The sequence below is a fragment of the Podarcis muralis genome, chromosome 2 (assembly GCF_964188315.1).
Source record: "Podarcis muralis chromosome 2, rPodMur119.hap1.1, whole genome shotgun sequence".
Taxonomy (NCBI): Eukaryota; Metazoa; Chordata; class Lepidosauria; order Squamata; family Lacertidae; genus Podarcis; species Podarcis muralis.
In genome coordinates, this window is record NC_135656.1 from 42,713,696 (window position 1) to 42,729,652 (window position 15,957).

At 43.9% G+C, this 15,957-nt stretch overlaps 2 protein-coding genes across 2 annotated transcripts; both read left to right on the forward strand.

Annotated features, from left to right (window-relative positions):
* Window positions 1-598: 598 nt before the first annotated feature.
* Window positions 599-7,627, forward strand: LOC114592850 (early activation antigen CD69-like). Its single transcript, XM_077924356.1, has 6 exons — window positions 599-1,305; window positions 1,861-1,977; window positions 2,591-2,716; window positions 4,739-4,884; window positions 5,037-5,146; window positions 5,832-7,627. Exons 1-6 carry the CDS (start codon window positions 1,188-1,190, stop codon window positions 5,998-6,000), a joined length of 786 nt encoding a protein of 261 aa, XP_077780482.1. The 5' UTR covers window positions 599-1,187; the 3' UTR covers window positions 6,001-7,627.
* A 5,507-nt stretch (window positions 7,628-13,134) lies between these two features.
* Window positions 13,135-14,388, forward strand: LOC114592851 (olfactory receptor 10X1-like). Its single transcript, XM_028721120.2, has one exon. The coding sequence runs from the start codon at window positions 13,218-13,220 to the stop codon at window positions 14,157-14,159; it is 942 nt and encodes a 313-aa protein (XP_028576953.2). The 5' UTR covers window positions 13,135-13,217; the 3' UTR covers window positions 14,160-14,388.
* Window positions 14,389-15,957: the final 1,569 nt, after the last annotated feature.

Below are 15,957 nucleotides of genomic sequence, written 5' to 3' on the forward strand. Positions count from 1 at the left end.
TGTAGCAATCGGCCTATCTCTGCGAGGAGAGAGGAAGAATCTCTTCCCCAAACTTCTATTTCCAACATCACATCTTAGTATGCCATTTAAATATAAGCAGATGGTGCCATGCACACATCTAAAAGGTAGGGATTCCAATAGTCAAGAGGTCACCACAGAGAAGGCTCTGTTGCAAACCACTGTCCCAGAGAGCACCCCAAAATTACAAACTTACCCTTTCTAGAGGAGTGCCCATCCCAATACACAAGGAGGCTCACTTCCTAGACTCAACAACGTGGCACACACATTTATCTTCCTCTTCCAACAAGCTTTATCCAAGTTTTCATCTGTATTAAAACTATTTAAACTACTTGTATGTATGCAATTGTTTTTCATTGTTTTATATATGAAGCTGTTTTTTCCTGTTTCCTGTTTTGTGGTTGCAATTGTTTTATAACTGCATGTATTAATTTTGCAAACCACCCTGACACCTAGCAGAAGAGAGATCTGATAAATAAAATGGACCTCTGTCTTGTCTGGATTTGATTTCAGTTTATAGGACCACCCACCCCACCCCCGCACGCACACACACACACCCAGCCCATTGTTGAACAAATGGGTGACAAAATGGAGCCCTGTGGGACACTGTGGATAATTTCTCAATGTAAATCAATAAGATAAAAAACAAATACTTATAAATAACAACAGCAAAGAAAAGAATACAGATGAAATTACTTTTCCAGAAAAATGCTGTGCACAGATGGAGTGTGCGTCTTGCTAGTGTTAGGGCAAATGAAAATTTTGGCAGATACCTGGGTGATCAACCTTCTTTCAGACACCTCCAGACATTTATTATGATAATTTGAACCTTTGTTTTGCGGTCCCTTTCTTTTCTCAAATAACATGAAGCCTGATCACTTGCTCTTTCATTAAGAGCCCACTCATAGTTGTCTGAACCTTTTGTAACGAATCAGCTTCAGTCTCTTCCACAGTTCAGCCATAATTAGCTAGGACCATCCCATCCTGCTTTGCTACATTCAGCCATGACAGTTGCACTCCCCTTCCTGAGCATTAGGAGTGGGGCAAGCGCCTGACATTTCTGTGGTTTGTTAGAAAGGAAGCTGATAGTGATAGACAGCAAGCACAAGCATCCGGCTACTAAGCTTAGCTGCTCTGAGAGGCATTCGAGGAGAAGAATCAAACCCATCATGGATGACGGCTATCAGAATGAAGACTATTGGAATGAAGATTACCAGAATGACATTCTTTCAGACAGATTTTCTCAGAATGCTGAAGTTTCCTCAGAGTCAGAACCTGGAAGCGCAGGTAAATCAGGGTGGCAGTGGAAGGAAGCAGGAAGGGAGGAGAACGGGAAATTCTCAAAAGGCTGTTCTAGTTCTGCTGCTGTTGTGTCCACATCACATATAAAACACACAACTCCCTATGTGAGTGATCTAACAAGGTTATCATTCCTAACTGTAATTCTCCTCTATACTCATTACTCCTCTATACTCTAGTAATTCTCCTCTATACTCTATACTCATTAGGACTAGATCATGCTGCCACAGTTATCCAGTCTTGGGAGGCTGTTTAGTAAGATTGCAATAAACAGTCACAGTTGCTGCAGCAGTTGCAGCATGGTCACATTAACATGTTAGCCTCTTACTTGCTATCAGCACAAGCATTCTTAATATTTACATTTGCTAATAAGCTTCTTTTGCCCCAGTTTTGGCTCTTTGAATGATATACTATTCCACAATGAGTGACAAAGCTGGACATGCCCACTTCCAGTGGGTAGGAAGACCATGAAATCTGGAAAGTCACAACGGAGAGCCAAGTAGGCAATCTCTTTAAAAAAAAAAACACCTTTTCTGTCTCTAGAATCAGTGGTTGTGGACCAGCAAGGATATAAGAATGCTGCGCAGGAATATGAGTATATCGGGTTTTCTGGCATCCGGCTGAGAAGGCTACCAGAGAAGGGAGAGGAAAGAGAACCAGGTGAAAAGAATTAACATACCTCCACAAATGGCACAAATAAATGTTTTTAGTCTCTCTATTGTACTGCAATCTGAAGAGGAGCACAAATAATATCCCCCTTCCTCATTAGACTTTAAAAAGCCTGTGTTGCCCAATTCAGACACCAGTTACACTGTTCATCTACTTCCCTGTCCCGCTTTGGGCTCTGATGTATTGGAGGACCACATGAACATTGTTGTTGTTCTCATTCCTTCCGTTTCCAAAATTCAGAGGAGCCTCATGTAGCTAAAATGGCACCGTCCACACACAAGAGGGAGGTATCAGAAGCTTTGGGGAAACCTCAAGGTTTTCCAGAAGGACAAAAAATATTTTGAAACCCAGAATGAGCATGCTCAGTAGGCATGGAACGCTTGCTGTATTTTGGCAGGGGGGAAGAGGGAAACCTGGATGGAAGGGAGACTAGCCAATCCCTCTTCCCTGTGAATCCTGGGAATTGTAGCTCTCTGAAGAGAACCCTTAACAAATCAAAGAGGCCATGATTCTCTGAGGGAAGCCTTCTTTATTCTCAATCGTCCTGCTCCTGAAATCCTGTGGTCCTCCTTGAGCTTCCAGGTTTATTCTTCTTTATTTGCAGCACTGTTTACATCTGAGGACGGCAAGTGGGGACCCTTTGGCAGGAAACCCTTCATGATCTTCTCAGTTCTGTTGCTCTGCTCCTTGATCATAACAACAGCTACTCTCATAATGGCATGTCTTAGATGTAAGTTCAGATCTGAAGAAGGTAAAATCTTCTGGATATTACTTCTGTGTAGTTCCACCTGCCCCACCCCACCCCCAGAAGTACATAGTGCTGAAGGAGGAAGTAGAGAGAGCGACACTCTGTCCCACTTCCTCTTTCAGCTCTATGTATTCAGCTGTATGTATTCCTCTTTCAGCTTATATGTATTGTTGCACACCACTCCAATCTCTGAGAAGTGCCTGGATTCCAGGGGTTTCAGATGTTTCCTTCTGGAAACGAGGCACAGCAGAGACTGTGGTGTCTTTATGATATATTTACCCATATATGCAACCTGAGCCTATGATGGAGGGGTTCACAGTATCAACACGCCAAAAAGTTCTTGCTTCTCCCATAGCTGCAGTTTTGGATTGAAGCAGAAATCAACTATGGCCCACTCTCGGCCTTTCCAGCCTGCAGCTTTTTCTCCAGCTTCTAGTTCACATTGCAGCAAACTCTGCCCTCAAATTCAGGCTTTGCCCTTCTATCTATTTGAGAGCTGAAGGAGGAGCCCTCCCATTTGCCATTGGACACAGAGCCCTCTTTCCTTTATTCTCTTAATGGCCCATCACCTTTCTTTTGTTATCTGAATGGCCCCTCACCCAGGCAGTTAGCCTGACTTGCTGGATCCAGTGAATAAAGAGGTCTGGCAACCACAAACTAATAACATTGCTTTTCAAGGCTCAAATCAGCAGCTGAAAAGAAAACTGACAAGAGAGAATATGAGGGAAAGGAGGAGGAGCAGTTTGAGAGACTAGGGGGAGGAAAATGGAGTCCCTGTGAGGAGGCAGGGTGAGAACAAAGACAGAGATCAAGAGGGACACACAGAGAGGAGGGGATGGAATGCTGGAGCAAGAGAGATGAGAAGTTTCTCTCTCTCTCTCTCTCTCTCTCTCACACACACACACACACACACACACACACACACACACACGAACTGGTAAAAGAGATCCTCTTGGAATTACATGTTTTTTTCACATATCTCCCCAGCACACACAGCCAAAGTCAAATCACAGATCACATCTGTCAGAGACTGCCTCCAGGTCCCAGCTCACAGAGGACCAACGCTAGCCAGCGGTAATATACAAAAGTCTTTATTAACGTACATTATCCATTTTCAAACCCTAGCGTGCGTCTCTACGTCTAGACACTAGACCGGCGAAGCTCCGTCTGAGTCTCCGCCCCCTGTACACCAGCTTAAGACTCTAGCCTTACTCCACCTTTTCCGTCTCTCCTTCCGCCTCTGGGTCCTACCACCCCCCGGGGTCCCTTCCTTCCTGGACGCTTCGGAGGCGGACCCCTCGGACTCTTCCCCCTCCCTTCGGCGGGCTTTAGGACCTGGCTCCCTCTCCGGGCTGCTCATTGCGCCACCCTCTTGTACATTTGAACTTGGCGCGCGCGCGCTGCCTCCGACCTTCCTTTTGACCATTTCCTCGCTCTCTGATGCAGGCGTGGCTAACCCTGACTCATGTCCTTCCGCTGACGGAAAGCTGCCTGATGCCGATGCCTGGGACTCCTCCCCCCTACTGCTCTCCGGTGGGGAAGCTGGTCCCGATTTCCAGCTGCTGCTCTCTGAGTCCCCTCTGGCCCCTCCTTCCTGAGGTGTTCCCTCTGGCAATCCCCTAGCTCTGACCACGGGAGCCCCTTTCTGTGAATCCTCCGATTCGCTGGAGAGACTTAGAGACCTCGGGCGGCTCTCATCGCTCACTTCCCCCTCGGATTCCTCCCCCTCGGTCTCTAATTCCTCCCTTTCCTGTCCCTCTGCTCCTGAGCCCCTGACAACATCTTTCTCCGTTAACTGAACCCAGATTTTTATGGTTCGTCCTTAGGTGATGATATTTCACACACACACCATCTGGATAAGGCAAAGGGACTGGTTTTGAAATGTGTGTTTATTGGCAATTATGGTAGTGTATGACTCCAGGCACAATAGCATCCTTTGACTAGCAAAACATCTAAGATATATTCATGCTGGGTAGCATTAATCAACATTTCCATATATTGCAGGCTTTCCAAAGTGTGCAGATGACTGGCATGAGTTTCAGGGAAAATGCTACTACTATTCCACAGAAAAAATGCAACAGAATACAGCTAGAAGTTTCTGCCAAGCCCTAGGTGCAGATCTAATAGTGATTGACAGTGAAGATGAACAGGTAATTCTATCTAAGGAATAAATAAAATATAATTGAGTGTGTTACTTTCACTAATATATTCATTTCTATGAACACTTTCCTAATATGTGCAATTTTGCAAATATTATATGGCTAGAGAACTGCAAATTCATGTTATTTTCATTTTCTATGAGGACTTTCTGAAAGATGAACTGCAGATAAGCGAGAACACTTGGATTGGACTGACTTACATAGAGGCTGAAAGAAAGTGGATGTGGCAAGACTTCAAAAATCATTCCTACACGTGAGTAGCATTATTGAGTTGAAAATTCTCTACCATATCATAGCACCGATTTGCAATGACTCCTTGTCCACCCCTGTTTACTATGTGCATTAGCTACAGTTAGATCTGCTCCCTAGTGCTTATAGTGCACTAGCAACGTCTCCCCCCTCCAAACCTGACAGCTAAAGCTGAACCATTTTCCTCCTCTGAGTACCTCTCCTCTTAGAATATGGTAGCAGATCTTCCCAAACTCTCCAAAGGTCAGATTCATGTACTTTTCCATACAGCAGTCAGAAAACACAGGTTGTAAACCTGGGCTTTGTTTCAGTGGTGAAAGTTTCTAAATTATTGGTATAGGAACACAAGAATGGCTTGTAAGATCAATCAGCTCAGACCTCTTTACACACTGAGTTTCTCAGATAAACTGGAGGGGAACAGCAATGGGCTGGATTCCCTCCTTACCAAAGTGAGGGAGAATGACCTAGCTAAGCCTGACAGGGCAGCTTTCTCTCTGTCTGTGGCATTAACCCATTCATGCATTAATTAGACTTAAGCATGTTGGTTATATGAGACTAATTATCCCACACAAAAAAGTTGAGGCCCGCATCTGCTTACCACCCCTGCTCCCAAGTTCGTGATCCTGCCCCATATACTGGATTCCCCTGATAGCATGCAATTCAGACAAATTTGTGTTTCTCATTTTCAGAAACTGGGATGGAAGGACAGAACCAATCAGTTCCCGATGCTGTGTGATTTTGGACCCCAAGTATGAATTAAAATGGAAGAACACCGAGTGCCTAAGACGCTTGGGCTTCATTTGTGAAAAGAGCAGGCACATTGCCTGTGCCCTGCAGTCCCCATTCTTACCTCATTGAAACTTGGCTAATTTGTGGGCGTGTACAAGCAGAATTGATTCATAGGAGTGTTTTTTTTAAAGGTTGCAAGAACTTGCAGGGTTAGAACAATGTCTTTCTGGTCCTCTAGACTGTGAGTCAAAAGCCAGTCAGGAAATAAGCCTGGCTGAATGTACATGGTGTCATGGGGAGGAACGAAGCACATGGGTTTCCCTCAGCATCTCCCTCTCCATGCCTCTGCCCTGGTTTTTGGAGCCAGCAGTGACCAGTTTGATGCCACCAGCAAGGCTCTCCCTGCTATCTGTCTCCAAGATCTGTATTCCGAAGTATACCTCCCCTAAACACGGCTGTCCAATTTAATGGTTATGCCTGGTCAAACTGGGCCCGTGCACAGGTATTTCTTTACATTTTATTATCATTAAAGGAATACCCAGGAAGGGTGCGAGAGCCAAATCCTACCAGCATATTCCACAATAGGCAAAACAGACATCCTTCAGTGATGAATGCAGATTCCTGCAAAAGACCCCCGTTGGATCTGTCACTGGTAAAGAAAAGCCAGTCTAGGAAATCTTCTTGCCTGCTCTCCTCCCTCCCTCCCTCCCTCCTATCCTATGCTCGCCACTTTCAGCAGAGGGTGGCTCTCTGAATAAGCCATGATGTCACCTAAGCATTTTGCAAATATTAAAAACCTTGGAGAAGGTTCAAAAAGGCTTCCCCCCTCCTTGAGCTTTGAAATGGAAAAGATTCTGTCCAGTTTCAGGTAGCTTAAATAATGTTGTCGGCTCCTGTGGAGGCAGCTAGCGGAGGGAAGAATCAGCTCCATTTCCCTTCACCCTGAATTTATGTTTACATATTGTAGCTTTCAGTTCATGTCCACATTCATTCAATACAAATGTGCTGTTGTGTAAAACATCTGTATTAAAAACATTTTAAGCAAGCAACTGTAGCAGGAAACCCCACCCCCCAATCATTCAGTTTCTACAAACTTCACTCACACTCACACACTACATACACTACGCTTCTGTTATAAATTCATAGAAAATCAACCATACATCGGACTTGCACTGTTCCACTTTTATTTTACTCCATGAAGGAAAGACTACAAAATGGGGAAGGTTTGATACAGGCCACCATAATCCCTTGAGCATACCAGCACATCCACAGGAGCCCTGCCCAGTTGCTATGCCAACCCTGATGGTCTCAGAAAGAAGACCATCAACAACACAACGGACTGCATACAAGAGTGGATTCAACATGGACTATAACAAAAGAACAGTGATTGGATTCCCCCTCAGGGGGCAGGAAACTGTGACTACCTTTTGTCTTCTGAAAATGACTCATGGGGAGGGGGAGAAGGGAACCAGCCAGGTGACAGGACACTCAGGTTACCACCACCACCCCTCCCTCAACCCCTCCTTTCTGTGATGTAGGCATGATGTTTCTGGGGGTGGGCTTGACCTACAGGATGGGAATTTCAAAAGTTTTTATAAGGCCTTACACACCATTTTTCTGTGTCTTTCCTTTCTCCTGCAAGTGAGGGGAGCACCCTGTTGCAACAGTTCAATAAATGCCAAGCCTACAGGCTGCTGATTTGCTCCAATTTACTCTGGTTGGTGTCTTTACTTTTTGTCCAAGGGAGCCCTCGGATTTTTCCGGTAACACAATTAAAAGACTGATTTAAGACCTGCAAATGTGCTTACATTCCCATGTCTCCTAAATCCCAATTCCGGTATTAGTATTACTACTAGTAGTAGTAGTAGTAGTACTAGTAGTAATACTAATACTAATGATACTAATTACCCCTAAACATTTTGTGAATCTAAGTTTGACCTCATTAAGAGCAGTATTTCAATATGAGCAGGAAAATGAGAGTACCCCTAAACATTTTTTTTAGAAAAAAAAGCACTAGTAAAATGTAGTCATTTAAAACACATGGCTTGTCCTTCTACAGTTAATGTGTATGTATTTTTCAGACGTTTGGGCGTGCCTGACAGTATCAGGCCATCAAGTCTAGCATCCTGTTTTGAACTGAAGCCTATTTTATCCGTCTCCAGCATCTATAATAGATAAACTATCTCTCAGCATTTAGTTTCCATTTACCGGTAGCTGTCATGGCTTGCAACTGTTGGTAGAATTGTCCTCCATTAACTACATGTTGGAGCAGATGACTATGTATTATTTTGCAATCAGGCCATGGTACTTCATTCTGTGTTCACAACACTTCATTACCTATTAATTTTTGCATTTTACGTGACACAACATAAAAGCCACTTCAGGAAATTTAGTGGAACTTAATGCAAGTTTAGTGTTCATTTCCATGTTGTCTCTAGAAAAAATTCATTGCAACCCCATTTACTCAGAAAATTGCAGGAGTTTTGCACTGCAATTTCACGTGATGACATTTGGGGCCCATATCCTGGCATATAGTCCTTTCCCACTACATATCATGGCTGTGGAGTTTCTGTGATTGATCTGTGGCTACATTCACAACAGGGCTAATGTTCTGAAAGCCCATCCTTGACTTGTTAACCATGTAACCATTGGACAGAGCAATCATCCACATGGTTCTCTCCCAAATCATGGGGAAAAGTTCATAAATTCAGTTAGGGAAGTTTGAGTGCATAATAATGCTATTAACTGAGTGCCAAATCAACATCTGCTGATGACCTAGGAAGTTAAGTTTCTGGAGACATTTCTAATGGGTCGTCTTCTCCTTTGGTGATCACTCATAGCTGAATAAGATGTCTTCCATGAACATGGTCTTAACAGTGAGTCCATAAGTGACTTCGGAGGCCAATTCTGCATCCACATGTCCTTCCACAGTGGGGACATAGGTTTCCAGGCGGGAGTTGATCACGGTGAGGGTTTCCCAAACATGCCTTCCTCTTAGCTTGTTTCCCCCTTTCATCCAGAGATTGTGCTTCTACAGAGTCCATGGCACCTTTGGTAAAGGTTGTTCCTAATTGGCGCACTCGCAGGCCAGTGTTTCCCAGTTATCAGTGCTTATACACTTTTTTTTTTTTTTTGCCTTGAGAGCGTCTTTAAACCACTTTTATCGTCCACCGGTATTTCGCTTTCCATTCTTAAGTTGGGAATAGAGTAGGCATCCAAACAACATGACCCGTCCAACAAAGTTGATGTTGAAGAATCATTGCTTTGACACTGGTGATCTTTGCTTCTTCCAGTACACTGGCATTAGTTCGCCTGTCTTCCCAAGTAATGTGTAAAATGTTTTGGAGACAACATTGATGGAATCATTTACAATTTGAAGATGATGTTTATAAGTGGTCCATGTTTCACAAGCGTACAGTAAAGTTGGTAGTATCATAGCTTTGTAAACAAGCAATTTGGTTTCCCTGTGAATGTCATGGTCCGCAAACACTATGCACTTCAATTGGGAGAAAGCTGCGCTCACAGAGCTCAGGCGATGCTGGATTTCAGCATCAGTGTCAGCCCTTGTGGAAAGATAACTGACCAGGAAGGAAAAGTGATTGACATTTTCCAACATTACACCATTAAGTTGGATTTGTGGTGCTGCAGAGGGGTTGTTTTGTGCTTGTTGGTGCAGCACTTTGTTTTTTTGGATATAGAGCAATAGGCCAAGCATTCCATAAGATTCTGTGAATATATTTAGGATACCGTATTTTTTGCACCATAACACTCACTTTTTTCCTCCTAGAAAGTAAGGGGAAATGTCCGTGCGTGTTATGGAGGGAATGCCTACGGGTGGCGGGGGGGATCTGCTGCAGTCGTGAGCAGAGGATCCATGGTTCCCCTTCCTTCCCTCCTCTGAGGCTCGCTTTGAAACAGCAAAGAGGGAGAAGAGCCGCTGAGTGGGGAGGAGAGAGGGACAGAGAGTCTGCTTCTTTAAAGGAGCAAAGCGGGAGAGGAGCCGCTTACATAGCAGCAAAGTTTTTCAGCTCGCTAAGCCGGGGATGAGCGGGGAGGAGGGAGAAAAGCAGAGCCTGCTTGCTTTAAAGGAGCAAAGTGGGAGAGGAGAGGAGCCTTCTCCCCTTATACCCCTCTTCTGCATTACAGTGGTGCCTCGCAAGACGAAATTAATTTGTTCCGTGAGTTTTGTCGTCTTGCGATTTTTTTCGTCTTGCGAAGCACGGTGTCGGGAAAGTTTTGGAAAAGCTTCAAAAACCTCAAAAAGCTTTAAAATCCTCAAAAAAGGCTACCACACCGCGTTCTATGAGTTGCTCCTCGAAGTCAAGTCGCAACTGTATTAACGGTGTTAAGAAAAAGGAAACAAACTTGCAAGACATTTCCGTCTTGCGAAGCAAGCCCATAGGGAAAATCGTCTTGCGAAGCAGCTCAAAAAACAAAAAACCCTTTCGTCTAGCGAGTTTTTTGTCTTGCGAGGCATTCGTCTTGTGAGGTACCACTGTATTAGCAGCATCCTTCTCCACACACCCTACGCATGCTCCTTGTCCCTTGAGTGCTTTTCCTTCCCTCCCGACTTAAAACGTGCTTACAAAGATTGGATTTTTGCATTGGGCTACTCCAAACTCACTGTCAGATCACATGTCTGTGGCCACAGCATGAACCACAAAAATCATACATCCACTGTTTCGTTTAGAATATTTTTTTTCTTGTTTTTCTCCTCTAAAAACTACGTGCGTGTTATGGTCGGGTGCGTGTTATAGAGCGAAAAATACAGTTTGGAGGTCATCCTCTGAGTGTGCACACACTACTTTGTCATCAGCATACTGAAGCTCCATGACAGAAGGTATGGTAACCTTACTCTTTGCTTTCCGCCTACTCAGATTAAAGAGCTTTCCATCTGTTCAATATATGATTTCTACTCTGGTGGGGAGTTTCCCTTCAACAATGTTGATTAAGATAATAGAGTTGGGGTGATAACACATCCCTGTTTAATGCCTGATCCCACTGTTAATGGTTCACTTTGAGACCCATTGTTATCTAATGGGTAATTCCCCTGCCATTTAAAGGTGCTCATTCCATCCAGTAATTATTATCGGATATACTATGTTTGCTAATTGAGTGCTTGTGGTACTCACCTGAGTATCTGGTCTCACCCATTGGTGCAGCTGTTGCATGATGCAAGGTTCTGTCTGAGGATCAGCTTCTGGGTAAGAACTCTTGAGTGCTTCCTATTCTCTTCCACCACTTTCAGTAACTACTAGCTAGACAAATCTCCTGTGAGTACCTGAGGCATGAGGCAGTTCATGGAAGTTAGAGAAGGTGTGAACTCACAAAAGGTTTCATTAAATATCCACTCAAATCTACAATGCCTTAGAGACTATTTGGTCTTCTTGCTCGGTTACTGTTTTCAGCCTCTCGTACGATGTGCATGCCCTCTTAAATGTTTCCATGTTTCATTGGATGCCATGATGGGCACTTACCGTCCTAACTATTGTGAAAAGAAAAGAGGTTCACGGGCTTTCTATGGGAGCGAGTGCAGCAGTGGCTGATGAAGGTGTCTTTCTCCCCCGCCGGTAAGGTGGTTGGTGTATGCCTGCACCATTTTGCAGCCCTGTCTCTTTCTGCTCTTCTGGATGGGGCAGCCAATTTGTGTGATGCCACTCCGCATGGGAGCCATTTTGTGTGTAGCACCCACTGCATTTCCATTTGCCCCCAAAAGTCACTGACATCTGGTTTATCATTGTGTTGGCCTCCTAATTAACAGGACCATCAAAAGCATGGGGTGTGCAGGAAAGGGCTTGGAAAGGCCACATACATTGATCATAATTGTGTGGTTTTTGAAACTCAAAAACATTGGCCCTTTGAGTTTCTGAAACTTGAATTTAATTTTGTTTTTCTAGAGTAAATAACAAATGATGAAATATCTGATAAGCTTTCCTTTCGTAAACAGCTCCTGAGCCAAATTAGTGTAATTTCCCTACAGGCCTCGCTCCCTGAGTGTCTCTGGGATCTTGACGCTGAATCCCCACAACCTATGAACAAGGTTAAAATCCCTCTCTTTCTTTCTCTCTCTCTTTTTGGAATGGCATGTTAAACATTTTGCATGGTTAGGGGATGACATGCTCTCCACCCATTCCTTTGCAACAGGACCACAGATTTCAGTGGAAATTGTGGCAAGACGTTTTGGTCCTTACTTGAGTTTACTCTCTTTTTTTCCCTGAGGCCAGTTGTAGTTTCCTCCTTCTCTTTTTCTTTTTGCAGCTCCAGATCAGAAACGGAAGGTAAACCTCCTGTTATTGGGATCATTCTGACAATCAGAAAGTGTGCTTTGTTTGAGAACTCATTTAAGCCATTGGCTTAGTTTTCAAACAATGTAGGGAACTCCAACATTCTTTAGGGTTCCTCAATGAGAACAACAGAGATGGTAACCAAGCATCCTTGAAATTTTCACTTGCTTCCATCACTACTGATCTTCTCTCACATTCTGGAGTGCCAAAGCATTATTGCATGACTTCTAATGGTGCTGAATTACCTGGGAAACTAGCTGTTAACCAGCTCAGGTATATGGCAATGTCCTTAAAAATATATATCATTTTTTGCCTTCTTGATCCACACAGCGGTGTGCAGTTGGAAAGTATATAAATTTCAACCACTGCAGTTAGTGGAAGTGATCTGGGAATGGAGAAGAATGCCTTAGGCGATGAACTTAATAGAGGTATGGTGCAGGAGAGGAAAGGGGCAGTGTCACTCTCCCCAACACACCTTAGACTACTGCAGTAAGATCTCACCACCGCTCACTTCTGCCCACTTTGAGTGATATTCAAGTAAGTATTACTCAGAGTAGACCCACTGAAATTAATAAACATAACCTAAGTTAGGTGCTCTGAATAAAACTTAGTTAAATACCATCCTTTATATAGTAAAAGTGTGGACCCATAAATGATAGGCGCTCCTTGAATCAAAAATGCAGTTGACCACTTAGCCACTAAACTAATTGCTTCAGAATAAAATCCAAAGCGCAATTGCAGCTAGTTTTTCTATGTATTTTTTACGGAGAGCCAGTTTTGTGCAAATAGGAAGAGAAAACAAAAAATGCTTTGATCCTGGCAAAGAAATTAAGCCTGCAGAAAGAAGCATCATTTAAATCCTTGGAGTCAGACAAGATGCTAGGTAGATCTGTCTTTGAGTCCTTTTCTTTGAGCCAGTCGGTTGCTTTATTATTATTATTGTTATTGTTATTATAATTTAATTTAACAATGTGAAAGATCCATGCTGCTCATTGTCCATAAGACTGAGCCTTGTGTTTGGTAACTGTGATCTTCTTCTTTCCAAGGTGCTGGTACAACACAATGAAGAAGAATCACACACAAGTGACAGAATTTATCCTGCTTGGGTTCTCTGTGCCTCCAGAGGTACAGATTGCGTTGTTCATCCTGTTCCTGCTCATGTACATCCTAACCGTGATAGGAAATCTGCTGATAATGTCTGTTGTTTATTCTGATCGGAGCCTCCATGTTCCCATGTACATCTTCATCTTTGCTTTGTCTTGCTCTGAAACCTGTTACAGTTTAGTCATTGTCCCCAAAATGCTGGTTGATTTGATAGCAAAAGTCAGAACAATCTCTTTTGCAATGTGCGGTGCACAAATGTTTCTTTTCCTTGGAGTGGGTTCAGCAAACTGTCTCATTCTTCAATGTATGGGCTATGATCGGTACCTAGCAATATGCCACCCCTTGCGCTATCCTCTTCTTATGAACACGCGGGTAATTGTCTGGCTCATAGCCATTTCCTGGATTGCGGGATTCCTCATATCTCTAAGTGAGGCTGCTCAGATCCTTAGGTTGCCCTTTTGTGGCCCCAATGCCATCCGGCACTTCTTTTGTCACATGAGGGCAGTGGTTAGGTTAGCCTGCACTGCCGACAATACAACTGAAGTGGCAATCTCTACTATCACCATGCTGGTTCTGGCCAGCAGCCTTCTGTTCATCATGTTGACTTACATCTTAATTCTCTCCACCATCCTGCGCATCCGCTCCACGGAGAGCCGCCAGAAAGCTTTCTCCACCTGTGCCGCCCACGTCATTGTGGTAAGTGTGCACTATACATTTGCCTCCATCATTTATTTCAAATCGAGCTCAGCTGACACATTAGAGGATGACACGCTATTGTCTATACCTTACACCATAATTACTCCATTTCTCAGTCCCATTATCTTTACTTTGAGAAACAAGGAAATCAAGGTTGCGGTAAGGAAGGTAATCACTAGAAAGGTACTTTCCCAAAAGATATGAATACAATAAATGCAAACAAATTCCATTTAAACCAAATTGTATTTGTGGTTGTTTCAGTGTATTGCTAGGTTGTGTAGCAAATGTCTTCATGTTAGAGGATACCCCAAAGGGTATGAGTCCTGGGTCTTTCATATTTGACCCTGGGTGCCCTGCCTAATCCTCTTCTTGGCTTATAGAGTGACTGGTGGCCTTGCAAATTGAAGTACTCACACTCACACACCATCTTAAATTTCCCAGAGGAATCTATCCATATAAATCATCATATGCAAATTTTATAAAAGTTTCTATGATGGCCATGTGGTCTGAGTCTGTCCATTGTTCTCTATCGCAGACACTTTGTTCTTAAGTTATAAATTGTCATATAAGAAGAAAACAAAAGCAATGTATTCTCAAAAGAGCTGAAATTATTGGAAAATATTTACAATAACAAGTCACAAAGAAGCGCTGAAGACAACATCCTGCTATTTATTGGCTAATGAAAACCTGCAGAGGATTCAAACCCCATGATCTTAATGCAGACCAGATGAAATACACTTGAATTTCCTGATAAGTGTTCATTCAGCAAGTTCATGATGAAGTTTTCCTCCTCTGGTTCATGAACAGCCACCTTGAGGTCTGTGTTGGGGTGTCCTGGAAGTCTGCTGGTTTCAGAGTATGGCCCTTTCTGATGTGATTCATTTTTCCTTTGGGGCAAAGTCACACCTGTGTAGAATGGAGGAGGGCACGGCTTTGTGGGCTCCATGTTTGTGTCTCTGTTGTGTGGCCTGTTGTTGCTGCAATAATAGATGGCTGTGTGATTTGGAGTACCCTTCTGGAAGGATTCTCATGAGTGGGCACACACACACACACACACACACACACACACACACACACACACCAGATCCAGAGCAATAAACTGATCTAGAGCATTTGTTCATAGCATTCTGTAACTGATTGAGGATGTACACCAATACTCTTCACATGCTCACCTCCTTCCCCACCCACCTAGAAAAGGCCTTTGCCCCTGCAGTGCCATTTCTGATGCTTTTCTTTCAGGTGCTGCTTTTGATTTAGTATTTGCATCTGCTCTCCCAACAACAAAGCTGAACAGCGAAGTAGACGAGACCATATTTCCATCCATAGAGCCAGTGCTAAAGAACATAGTCAAGGAAAAAAACAAACCGTTCAATGAACAGTTAATGCAGTTCAATACAAACTCTAAACAAGCAAACAACCAACCAGAAATACCTGCTGAGATAGGAAGGGGGCTTTTTCCTTATCCAGTGCAACAGCACAACCCTAGACAGCAGCTTCTTTTATAATTTCTGCCGCAAACTAAGGCAAGCCAGCTGGTCTCACTGAGCTCTGGACACAACACAAGCACTCCCTTGCAAACTTTGCTGCCACTACTATGACCAGTGAAATTACCGAGGTTGGAGTCCAAGCCCACCTCCCCACCCCAACAATGTTGTAGCATTTGGCTGGGAGACCAGGGGCGCTAAGAATTTTTGGCCTCTCAAAAAATGTTTGGGGGGGTCACACACCCCCATGTTCCCTACCATCAGGGGGTAGAGGTGGCCGAGCATGGAGCCGAGTGCAGCTTGAGTGACTAGCTCCTCCTGCTGCTGCCCTGGAAGGCTGCTGAGGGAAAGAGAGGAGAAGCCGCCAGCCATTGCATTCAGCTCCATCCCCTTGCTCCTCCTGCAATGTCACCCAAGCTGCGTCTTCACCCAGCTCCCTCAATATTTGGCGCAAGGTGGTGTAAGGGACTTCAGAGTATAGACCAGAAATAAAAACCAGGCAGCAATATTTCTCTCCC